Below are 12,147 nucleotides of genomic sequence, written 5' to 3' on the forward strand. Positions count from 1 at the left end.
CTGATACCCAATCTAAACCTCCCCACTTTCAATTGAAACCCGTTACCCCTTGTCCTGTCACTACAGGCCCTTGTAAAAAGTCCCCCCCAGCTTCCTTGTAGCCCCTTCAGGTACTGGAAGGTGCTATAAGGTCTCCCTGGAGCCTTCTCTTCTCCAGGCTGAACAAGCCCAACTCTCTCAGCCTGTCCCCATAGCAGAGGTGCTCCAGCCCTCTGAGCATCTTCGTGGCCTCCTCTGGACTCGCTCCAAGTGGTCAATATCCTTCTGATGTTGAGGGTTCCACAGCTGGACACAGTACTCCAGGTGGGGTCTCACCAGAGCAGAGCAGAGGGGTAGAATCCCCCCCCTCGACCTGCTGGCCACACTTCTCCTGATACAGCCCAGGGTACGGTTGGCCTTCTGGGCTGCCAGCGCACAGTGCCGGCTCATTGATGTGCCTGTTGTGTATCCTGAAGGTGATAAAAGGAGGCTCTGAAACACAACCAAGATGAGAGTCACTCAGGGCAATGAAAATGAAAGCTGATTGTGAAGGGTTGCTTTCATTTTCATAAAAACTGGGTGACATTTTAAAGGTGGATTAACAAAAATCTTGTGATCTTTCCATACAAACACTAGCGGCATAAAATGATGTTTTACTTGGTAGGTTTGAAACAGAAGGCGTCACTTCTTTACGTTTATGGCAGAACTATGATACAACTTGGTGCTGATGCTCTGTGCACCAAAGCACAAATTCTTTAATTCGTGGAGACCTGAATTTAGTAACCTGAATTTCATTCTTCTTTTTTTTGGTCTTTAAGAGACAACATAGGCATCCACACGAGTGTTGGGTGTCCAAGCTCCTTTGCAATAAATGGAAAATTGAGACCAAATCGAGGAACCAAATATAGGCGCCCAACTTAAATTAGGAGCTGATATAACTAGGACTCCATCAGTTGCTTGGTTGTGGAGCGTTGCTGCCACTTGAGATGTCCCGACGCATCAGACATCTGTGTGGGCCTGACAGATGAGACACAGGTGCCGCGAGGGATGTGTGGTTTTCTGGAGCATCAGCCCTAAGCCGTGCGGAGTACGCTAGGGCACTTCAGATGGCGACAGACACCTGAAGTGGGGCCGTCATCTCCAAACTGGATTCTTAATTTGCTCCCCTCTGATGTCCCTGGGTTATACTTTAAGAGGCCAGGATGGTGTGCTGAGGGAATACTGTTCTAAGTCTGGCTGTTATTGAACTCTTCCATAACATCTGCACTGAGCTCCTCTGATTGACAACCCAAGACTGGCTGTATTTCAGGTGAATCAGTACAGGAGAGTCTTAAGGATTAACATCCTTCTTTACCTGTGTGCCTGGTGTATTTCAGTCTTCCTACAGAAGCTTAATACTCAGCTTTGAAGTAAGGTAACATTTCTGAGCAACCTGACAAGTGCTTCTAACACTTGCCACATCCGTCCATTCGAGCCCGTAAAGTATCGCTTCACAAGAGGGAAACAAACCAACCACCTCAGCATTTAGCTTTCCTCTCAAGCTGTAAATACTGGTCAGGCTGGACAGGTGTGGCAAGCTAGTCGCTGAAAAAGTCATTTGTGACGCATAGTCGCGCACCGTCATCCCTTTCATGCACTTGTCAGTCAGGGTGGAGAAAGGGGCACTGCCAGAGGAGATTCTTACCTGCTACTCGAGCGCTCCTTGGGAAGGAATGGTTAGCTCACTGGACACGTCTTTCCTGAGGAAGCTTCCAGAACTAGCTTATATTATTTTTAACAGCTAGGTGAGGTAGGCTGCATCTCACTCTGACATAGTGAAGGACAGCAGGATGACAGCTGAGGCAAGTAATAAATGCGAAACACTTAAAACGTTTTGCCCACTCCCAAGGGCACTTCTCTAGCTGTGCATTTTACCTGTTCACCTCTCCCACTGCACTGAGCACCAGTGCCAAACGTTTGAGCATAGTGATGACCTAATTTCTGAATAGCATTCCTCCTCTTTGGGGAAAGGACAACTTCAGCTCTGAGTATCTTATCTCAATCTTCTTTACAGGAAAAATCACTCTGCATGACCTAAAGCGGTGTAAGTTGACAAATGTCTTTTTCGACACGTTTTTCAACATTGAAAAATACCTTGACCATGAGCAGAAGGATCAGTTTTCTGTGCTGCGGGTGAGTGCGAAGCCTCAGAAGCCTTTTCAGCAATGGGCTGGATAACTGATGCTGTTGGGTATAACTTGTGATGTGGTTGTGTAGGATGGTGAAGGTGAAAGCCAGGAGATCTCCGACTGGGAGAAGTACGCGGCTGAAGAGTACGACCTCTTGGTGGCAGAAGAAGCAGCAAGCGACCAGTGGAACGACGGGTAAGGCTGTAGCAGGAGGGTTAGTAGGGATCCTCTCTACTACTGTAGGGGCTGGCCACTGTTCTCCTCCTTAATGCTCTTCTCGTAGAATGCTGCTGTTTGTCATGCTCAGCCGTGTGCTTGAGGAGGGAGGAAGAACCTTGCTTGTGTTTTGAATTAAATACTCCTTGACAGTTTGGGATCACGTTGGCTTTGTCCAAGAAAAGGTCCTACTTCAAATTTTGGGAGGAAAGAAGGTTTGAAAAAGCTTAAACTCTAAACAAAATACAACCTTAATTTTTGCAGATTGTTAAATGAATGAAGAGTTTCATGAAGAGCTCTTGGTGGGGGGGAAAGGGGGTGAATTCTTACTTCTGAATAACTTCAGTTACAGCAGCTTGGAGGTATTTTCTCTTATTTACGCTTAGAGATCTGTGAGAATAAATCTTAGTGTTTCACAATCACTCCTTTGCTCTTACTGTGTAGCTTCCAGAGTCTCTTGGAATATTAAACCTGTAATGTGTTTTATCTCATTTAATCCCTTAAGGTCATAGGCTGAGTTTGGGGAAGGTACAGAATAGGTATATAAGCTCTTTTAGCTGTTTGAGCTGTTTGTTAGCTGTACTCAGCATTACAGCTTAACAGCTTCAATTGGATGGATCAGGAGAAAGACCAGTTTCTGCAGCCTTGCTGGCTGTGAAGTGTTACTTACGTGTAACTCGGCTGACAAAACTGCTGGATTCTTCATAATCCAATGAAGGATTCAGATTTTTGGCCCTCTGATTTAGAACGCCCTTATAAAATTAACATGTTTACACCATCAAAAGTCAAAATTTTAAGAAGTTCCTGATGGATTTCGGCTGCTCCTGCCAGGATCAGACTGCCCCCCGCCCCCAGTGTCTGCCATCATCTCGGGGTCTGGCAGAGGGGCCCCTTAACGTGACACAGCAAAGGAGCGAGTGCATCAGCGGGGCGGGTAGCCCGTGAGCCCGGGCTGGGGAGAGATGGATAGTGTCACGCAGCCTTGAGGGACCATCACATCTGGACACCTTCAGCCTTACCTAGAACCACATCCTCACGTGCTGTGTACACCTGTGTTGGTTTAGCCTCATTCTCTTCCTTCTGCCTGTCTGTCTGCTCATGTCTCTCAGGGCAGTTGTGTGTCTCCAACCTCCTGTTCTAAAATTTGGCTGCTGTTGTGCTTTTCCAGAATTTGAGTGGTAAGGCCATTTTGCCCATTCTCGGACACCAAGTTGTGAAATTCAGATGTTTTTTAGCTAAATTTCTCAGGCTCACCTGAGAGTTGATAGTTAAATGCAGATTTCCTGGATCCCATTAAGATTTTAATATCCTGTCTTACTGCTCTTAAGCTTTGCTGTGGAATACCCTGAGAAACCAGCTCTTCTGAGGGCCCAAGAGTATGCTCTGTGGGCTGTAAATCTAATCCTTAGCCAGGGGGTCGGGGAATGATTTCGGCTGTTCCTCTGGTGTCCTGTCCTGGGACCTCACGCAGTAGCTCTGGCAGCTGAAATGAACGGGAGGCAAAACACCCTTTTGCTGTGAGGGGTAAGGGACCTGCGTGGCAGGAAGTCGGGTCACTCCGCCCCTCTGGGTTATGGGTCTGAGGTCGCTGGGCTGCTGTAGGCGAACGCAACTTGGTGAAGGTCCAAGGTCACGCTTAGGCACAGTTTCACCCACGAGGAGTATAAAGTAAGAGCCTCAAGGTGCTTTTATTCCAGTTCTGTCGTGAGCTCATCGGCTGCAGCTGTTCCCCCAAGCGAGGAGCATCTGTAGTGACAGGACAAGGGGCAACGGGTTTAAATTGAAAGTGGGGAGGTTTAGATTGGATATCAGGAGGAAGGTCTTCCCGGAGAGGGTGGTGAGGCACTGGAACAGGTTGCCCAGAGAAGCGGTGGATGCCCCATCCCTGGGAGTGTTCAAGGCCAGGCTGGCCGAGGCTTTGAGCAACCTGGTCTAGTGGAAGGGGTCCCTGCCCATGGCAGGGGGGTTGGAACTAGATGGTCTTTAAGGTCCCTTCCAACCCAAACCGTTCTGTGATTCTATGATGCCGAAATGTTCAGCTTCTCATTACTTTTGAGGCTGGTGTTTGAACACAAGTGACACTCTGGTTGTAAGTTGCCTCTTCTGGCATTAGTAGAGTTGTCACAGATCTTGTAGGAGGAAAAAGAAAAAAAAACCTGAGAATTAAAGAATAATACTACATCCAATCAAAGCACAGCCCAAAAAATCATGCATTTAACTAATGAGGTTACTGTCTGAGTTGCTGCTTGGGTTTGAGGCACAAGCCACAGCTTAACTGTTGGCCCTCCACACCGATTGATAAAAGCTTTTATCTGAGTGTTCCTGAAGCTTTGGTGTTTAGCATTTCCTTGGAGTACGGATTGTAATGATCATAGTCTCCATTAGCTACAACTCTGTAATTTGCCAGTGTTTCAAGTACCACAACCCCATGCAAGATTTGTTTGGGTTGACTAAACAGCCAGGTGATTTATTTTCTTGTTTCTGATTCCTGCCTACCCTTCTATGGGAAGCGAGTCAAAGGCTGCTGAGATTCTCTGGGGTTTGATCAAGAGCAAAGTTCAGATACCTTCCAAATTGTTCATCAAATAAGCAACTGAATCTTGAGTTGTAATCAAATAGGTGTGAACCTAAAGAGTATCTGATCTGGCTCTCAGGGAGGCACTGTCAAATCTGACTCTGTACTGGGATGCTTCCTGCAAGTGGAGGTCAGCAAAAGTCTCCTCAGAACTTACTCTACCGCAGCAGGACTGTCCCAAACTTCCTCCCTACAGCTGTCCTGAAAAATGAAGCTTAACTTCTGGTGCTGAAGCCGAGAGAAGCACAAGGCTACTCAGAGTTTCCTCGCTGCTGGTAGAGTTAAATGCCCAAAAACTTACAATGAGCAGGTTAAGCCACTGCGGTGTACAAAAACCTTCCTTAAAATCAGGTGCTGTGTGTGAAGGGCCATTAATGCCTGCCCCAGCTGAACTGACTGTTGGCCAGTCCAGGATGATTTTTTTTTTTAATTTGGCTATCTCTACGGAAAATATTTTCCTGACATTCCTATTAAAACAGCTGATCTGAAACATGTGGGAGCGGTATAAGGAAATAGGCTAATTTCTTTACATTTACGTGAAGTTCAGAAATGCATGCAGGGGGAAAAAAGGACTTTTTAGGGGTGTTGTAGCTGTATGGTTGTATATTTATAAACACTCCTGTGCTGGGATCAAACGCTGGGAGAAGTAACTCGAATCATTTCAGTGTCCAGATATGTGAAACTGGGATGTGTCTAGATTTCCTTAACTTCAGTATCTTGGGAAGGAGTAAAAGGGATATTCTGTGGGGCCACCAAAGCTTTGGAAGAGAGGAGGGTTTTCATTTGGCCCAGTAATATTTGAGTAACTACCTTCTGCGTATAGAATAGGTGGATCCTACAAGTAGTATCTGAGAGTTCCTCACGCTGCCACTTCTGATGACTGGAAAAGCTGCTGTCGCCCCTGTCGCTACGCAATGAACAACTCCGAACAACTCCAGATCTCTAACCAAGAAACAAAAATCCCTCTCAAAAAGAGGGAATTAATGGTGTAGCCAGACCCTAACTTACAGGTTTGTGAGCCAAAACCATTGTTATGGTAGAATATGCATCTTCCCTCCCAATCCTTGTCCGCAAGTGTGTGACTGGGTAAAGCAGCTGTTGGGATGGCTTCGGTTTCCGGTTCAAACCAGTGGAGACCCCGAGGGAGACGCCCCAAGGGGGTCTGTTCCCTGCCGAAGCACCGACTGAGGCGCACTTAGTCGAGGCTTTCACACCCCGGGGAGTGAATGACCAATGAAATGACCAAAAAAAGGGGAGGAGGGGAGAAAATCGGGAAGGATTTCTCACTCCCTGCTTGTTCTTTCCCTGCTACTATCGAAGCATCCTTGTTCGGTTGGCTTTACTCGAAGTGGTGGTGAAGCTGCCTTAACGTGATTAATGGTTTCTCTGTGAGGTGTTTCAAGGGAATTGCGTTCACAGCGGAGAAGGTGGTTCTTCCTCCCGCCTCCGCTGTTCCTGCCGCTCCGCTTCAGTGTTCGGGGTGGATTCTTGGTGTTAAACTCGGAGGAAACTTCTAATCCTCCCCAGCGTGCCCTTGGGAAGCCACCTCTGAGGAGCAGGTACTGCAGTGCCTGAAGCTTGCCCTTCGCCCGCTCTCCTGAAGGAGAGGGATGGCGGCTGGGGGCAGGTTCCGTGGCGCTTGGGAAGTGTGCGTGCATCCGTGCAGGCCCAGCCTGGTAAACGGTCGGTTCCGTAACCTGACATCAGGAAATCTCTACGGATACTGAATCCCTTTTAGCAGCTGTGGGTTACAGACGGATCCCATGAAAGCAGGGCTGAAGCAGATCTCTGCCAGCCCTCACTGGTCCGAGTCAGACAGGAAGCTTCGTTATCTGTCAGCAGCTGGTGGTTCTCACTAACTTCTCATTTAAACAACTGGCTCTGGCTTTCCAGCCTCCGCTTTGGATACGCAGTTGGTTGCTATCACCTCCACGCGCTCGCGTGCGCTTTCACAGCGCTTTCCATGCTCTTCCTCCTTCGTTGTCTCTACCGCAGGTGTAGTTCGCTCTGCGCCATTCGGCATAGATTCAGCTTGCTCGGAAAGAACCGGCAGGATTTCTGCCAGGCACTGAAGGCTTGCATCTGCTTCTGACTTTGGAGCAGTCCACTGGTGCTCCGAATCCTTTCGGTAGAGCCGAGTATCTTGCTAGGAAGTTCTGCGCGTGATGGGAGAGTAAGCTACCGAGATGTAGGCAGTCGTGACAGAAACCAAGTGCTGCTTCTGCTTACGTTTCTGTGCTGTAAATACAAGGTTTTGGAAACTTCTTCAGCCTGGAGAAGAGGAGGATCCGGGGAGACCTTATTGCACTTTCCAGCACCTGAAGGGGCCCACGAGGAAGCTGTGGGGGACTTTTTACAAGGGCCTGTAGTGACAGGACAAGGGGTAACGGGTTTAAATTGAAAGTGGGGAGGTTTAGGATGGGCATCAGGAAGAAGCTCTTCCTGGAGAGGGTGGTGAGGCACTGGAACAGGTTGCCCAGAGAAGCTGTTGCCCTTGAGAAGCTCAAGGATTGGGAGGGGAGTTCTTCCTGCAGGTGCCTTGTGTCAGTGTCCTGGCATTTGGGCTCTTCTCAGCATAGTGAGAGTCTCTCACTTTTGGTTTTTTGCTGTCTCCCAGGTACGAAGCAGAACTGAACCCTGCAGACCATCAGAAGGCCAACGTCCTGAAGTACCAGATGGAAAAACGACCCTTTTTTGAAATGCCGTCCCATCTGGCTGATGTAGACCTGGATGAATACGACTACGAAGAGGACTTTGAGTAGTGGTTGCTCAGGGTGCAGAAGAGAAGGGACAGTCTGCAGCAGGTCTGCTACACACCTATAGGTTTCAGTGGGGTTTGTTTCCAGGAAGTCAGCTGAGTCCTGTGCTAAAAGCATTTAATCACTACACTACCTTTTAAATAAAAACGCGTTTGTATGGAATGGTGAAACTTTTTGTATTTATTCAGTAGCCCATAGTTTGTAAAATAGGTTAAAATATTTATTTACAGATGTTGCATAATTCCTTTTTGGAAGAATAACCGTATTTGACTTTAGGGGAGAGGAATCTACTGTTTTTAAGAGAACTGTGTAATTCTCGGAGGCGACGTGTGGTGCGCTGACCGTCTCCATCCCGTGGGTGAGCAGGAGCGCCTGGCCCGGTGCGGGAGATAAGGAGACAATGTCTGCCCGACTTGGGAGGCTCAGAGAGGGTTCTAGGGCTCGCGCATGCCTCGGCAAGGGAGAGATGCGCAGGAGGAAAGCAAATGCCTGGGACGAGTCGCTTCTCTGTGTGGTCCTTGTTTGCCCCAACTCTAACTCTGCTCCCCCCTTTAAACTTTGGTCTTCTCATTGCTGTTCTTTACGGGGAGGTGATTTAACGATGAAGTCTGTTTTCGCGTCATGCTGGATCAGAAATGAGCATGTTAATTCATGTAGAAGGAACCAATTTCTTTTTTTCTTTTTTTTTTTTTTTAGAAATCCTTTGTATAAATGTTACTCCATCAGTGATGTGCACTAATCTGTTGTGGGCATTCAGTGCTGTTGTCTGTCCCCTCCTTCAGCTGTTTGCTATTGACACATTCCATGGATTTTCATCGGTGTCACAGCAGCTTGGAATCGTTGCCTCACTCTTACAGTTAAACTGATTTTGTTAGGGGGAAAAAAAAAAAATGTACAAAAAGATGTAAGTTATTTTTTGGTTGCAGTGTAGATCTGTTCAAACGTTTTAAAAAAACATGTTTGTATTTTCAAATAAAGATTTTCGTACGTGTAATGGTTCTGGTTACTCTGCTGCGTGCTACTGCGCTCAGCGGCTGGTGGCACGGGAACCGCTTGGGTGGGACGGGTTGCAGGGCTGCAGCCTGGCTGCGTAGTCACCCTGAGCCGCCTGCTCCGAGCGCTCTGGCAGGTGTTTCGGAGAGCTGGGAGTGGGGCAGACAAGTCTGTTCCGCTAGCCTCCTCGCCCCATCTCCTGCGGAGCTGTACAGACCTGTGTGGGTGAGGAAATGGATTGCTTGTGTCTGTGGGTGAGTCTTGATGAGGAAAATTCCAGTCAGCTGAACACTGTGCCAGGGATTCTTGAACATCGTAGAATCGGCGAGTCACAGACTGGTTGGGGTTGGAAGGGACCTCAAAAACCATCTAGTTCCAACCCCCCTGCCATGGGCAGGGACACCTTCCACTAGACCAGGTTGCTCAAAGCCTCATCCAGCCTGGCCTTGAACACTTCCAGGGATGGGGCATCCACAGCTTCTCTGGGCAACCTGTTCCAGTCCCTCACCACCCTCTCCATGAAGAACTTCTTCCTGATATCTAATCTAAACCTCCCCGCTTTCAATTGAAACCCGTTACCCCTTGTCCTGTCACTACAGACCCTTGTGAAAAGTCCCCCCCAGCTTCCTTGTAGCCCCTTCAGGTACTGGAAGGGGCTATAAGGTCTCCCCGGAGCCTTCTCTTCTCCAGGCTGAACAAGCCCAACTCTCTCAGCCTGTCCCCATAGCAGAGGTGCTCCAGCCCTCTGAGCATCTTCAAGGCCTCCTCTGGACTCGCTCCAAGTGGTCAATATCCTTCTGATGTTGAGGGCTCCAGGGCTGGATGCAGCACTCCAGGTGGGGTCTCACCAGAGCAGAGTACAGGGGCAGAATCCCCTCCCTCGACCTGCTGGCCACACTTCTCCGGATACAGCCCAGGATACGGTTGGCTTTCTGGGCTGCCAGAGCATGCTGCCGGCTCATGTCAAATCAGATCAGGGTTGACCATTCCCATTTTCATGTGAACCCAGTGTCCACCTTGGAATAACCAGGTCCCTTTATTCCTAAAGGATTTGCACAGCTCCAGTACCGCAAACTATGGTGTTACTGTGGAAGTGACTTTTCTTGCAATACATGAACTAGGAAGATTCCTGTACCTTCCTCAGAAGCCTAAATTCCCAGTCCTTCGAATTAAAGGATCTGCACAAACCCGGACGGATGAGGGAAACATCGGTATGGCAGCCCAGGTCCGTGGGGGGAGTCACAGGGACCAGAACAAGTTGGGTCGGGGTGGGAGCTGGGTTTGGCTTGCGGAGTGCTGCCTCCCCCCTTGCCTGAGCCTAGTGCCGGCTTGACAACGCACCCTAGTGGGTCTGCTTTTCCCGCTGCAGGATACCCGGGAGACATTCACAGCGCTCGCTGCCCCGGCCATGGGAGCTTGGCTCCTCTTTCTCCAGACCTGGCGTGGGATATCACTTCCACTCTCGGTACTAACGGAAAGCCATGGTTGTGTAGTTTATTTTACACGGTTACAGTGACATAATTTATATACAATAAAGCTGCTGGGACCAATTCTGTGGAGCAGTGACGAAGGGCAGCGAAAGCAGGCGGCACACGCCCCAGCCTACTGCCTCTGAAACACTGGAGTGAAGAACATTCCCAGAGTCTTAATGGAAAAACTCCTTTGGAAAGGCCAGATTTACAGTCTATTTACACTGTCTCATCAGGCTTTACATTTTCCAAGTAAATACCACATGATAGCCCTGTAGGAAGGATTCCTTCCAGAGGAAAATACTGCGTCACCTGGTCTGCTGTTGCTCTCTCTGTTACCTCGAAGCCTTGATGCAAGTCTCCTGGGAAGAGCTCCTGATCCCCGCAGGGTCACTATCCACATCTCTGGGAGCACTGGAGTTCAGAAGAACTTTCAGATGATTTGATCCAGGTTTTCCATCTCCCGGGCAGGAAAAGGCACTGCCAAGTCACATGCTGCCAGGTGGAAGCATTGGCAGCTGGGCCAGGCTCCTTCCTTAAGTGTACATCCAGCAGAATCGTGCCAACGTGAGCCGGCTGGTCTCCCCTAGTCCAGCGTCTCTGGGTCGGCAGTTGTCAATACCCTGATTCCAATCCTTAGGCTGGGAACTGTGTGAGGACAGCGTGAAGGACCAGAATGCAGCCAAGTAGCGACGCTCGTAACGTCATTAGAAGCGCGACCGCCAACTGCAACGCGGAGACGTGGGCGCGGTGTCGTTCCTGGTTCTGGGTGGGTGGCTCCTGCTGCCTTGGCTGGTGCTATCACAACCCCGTTTTCCATTAAACAAGTTGCAGAAAAAAAAATGGTAGGGTGTTCTTCGCTTCCATTTATCCTCCTCCCAGCTTCTTAACCGTCCTGTGGCAGAAGGAAAAAAAGGATTAGGTCAGGCTCATACTACCGAGGGAACAGGTCAGAGCAAGTAAGGAACCGGAGCAGAGCCGACCATTTAGCAGCTCGGCCACGGCCAGCCCCTGGAAAGCACCGTGCTTGGCTCCGCAAAGGGCATGGAGCACTTCTGCACCACGAGGAGCCCAGAAAAGGCACTGCAGGGACAGGCCCCGTGCCAGAGAAGTCACTAAGTCGTGCACTTTCTGTACAGCTTCAGCCTCAGCCCACAGATTTAAATTCTCGTCTTCTCTGTCTTCCGCAGGAGCTGCTCCAAGCACAGGGTCTACACAAACAGTCTGCCTTTCAACAGGTATGTGCGGCTGGAATAAAAGGTACACAGCCTTTTTTCCTTTTAGTCCAAAGGCAAAACCAAAACACCCACGCTACTGAAATGTGAGGCACTGGAACAGGTTGCCCAGAGAAGCTGTGGATGCCCCATTCCTGGAAGTGTTCAAGGCCAGGCTGGATGAGGCTTTGAGCAACCTGGTCTAGTGGAGGGTGTCCCTGCCCATGGCAGGGGGGTTGGAACTAGATGGTCTTTAAGGTCCCTTCCAACCCAAACCGTTCTGTGATTCTGTGAAAAGAAATCCTTTGTTCAACTTTACAGCAAAAAATAATTTAAAAAGTCAAAATTCAGACAAGGTCTTCAAATGTGGCTTTTCGATCCCAGACAACCAGAGCTGATGGAAATTAATGGGTTGCCTGAATCACTGCAAAAAGCCCATCGGCCAGGCACTGGGTTTACGTGCTGTTAGAAGTTGAGGGAGCAGGGGGAAGTGCTGGAACACCCGAAGGAACCGCCTGGGTCCGTGCAGCAGCTGACACAGCAAACCCTTCCAGGGCGGGAGGGAAGCGATAGGCCTCAGCACAGGGAAGCTCACGGCCTTTCCTTGCTCTCCCCCTGACCAGTGCCATGACTGCTGCCAGAGCCCAGTGCAGGACAGCAAATCCCCAGCTGGTCTGGGGACAATTAGATCTCCCCGACAGCCTTGACTGGAAACAGGCAAGAAAGAAGGGATGCTCCCGCGAGAGCCCTGGGCTGAGCAGTGGTCAGACACCC

At 49.3% G+C, this 12,147-nt stretch overlaps 2 protein-coding genes across 2 annotated transcripts in view; one reads left to right on the top strand and one right to left on the bottom strand.

Annotated features, from left to right (window-relative positions):
* Positions 1–7,952, top strand: part of PPP2R3B (protein phosphatase 2, regulatory subunit B'', beta) — a gene marked incomplete at its 5' end in the record, with an annotated part of 21,951 nt that extends 13,999 nt beyond the window's left edge. The window contains 3 exons of the mRNA XM_010149800.1: positions 2,033–2,151; positions 2,236–2,342; positions 7,556–7,952. Of these exons, the coding sequence (XP_010148102.1) occupies positions 2,033–2,151; positions 2,236–2,342; positions 7,556–7,700 (371 nt within the window). The remainder of the gene's footprint in view (positions 1–2,032; positions 2,152–2,235; positions 2,343–7,555) is intronic.
* Positions 7,953–11,045: 3,093 nt separating this feature from the next.
* LOC104508244 (cohesin subunit SA-2-like) overlaps positions 11,046–12,147 on the bottom strand; it is a 59,088-nt gene continuing 57,986 nt past the window's right edge. Inside the window, exon 32 of the mRNA XM_010149801.1 lies at positions 11,046–11,054. Within this exon, the coding sequence (XP_010148103.1) occupies positions 11,046–11,054 (9 nt within the window). The remainder of the gene's footprint in view (positions 11,055–12,147) is intronic.

Source organism: Eurypyga helias, unplaced genomic scaffold (assembly GCF_000690775.1).
Source record: "Eurypyga helias isolate BGI_N326 unplaced genomic scaffold, ASM69077v1 scaffold12214, whole genome shotgun sequence".
Lineage (NCBI taxonomy): Eukaryota > Metazoa > Chordata > Aves > Eurypygiformes > Eurypygidae > Eurypyga > Eurypyga helias.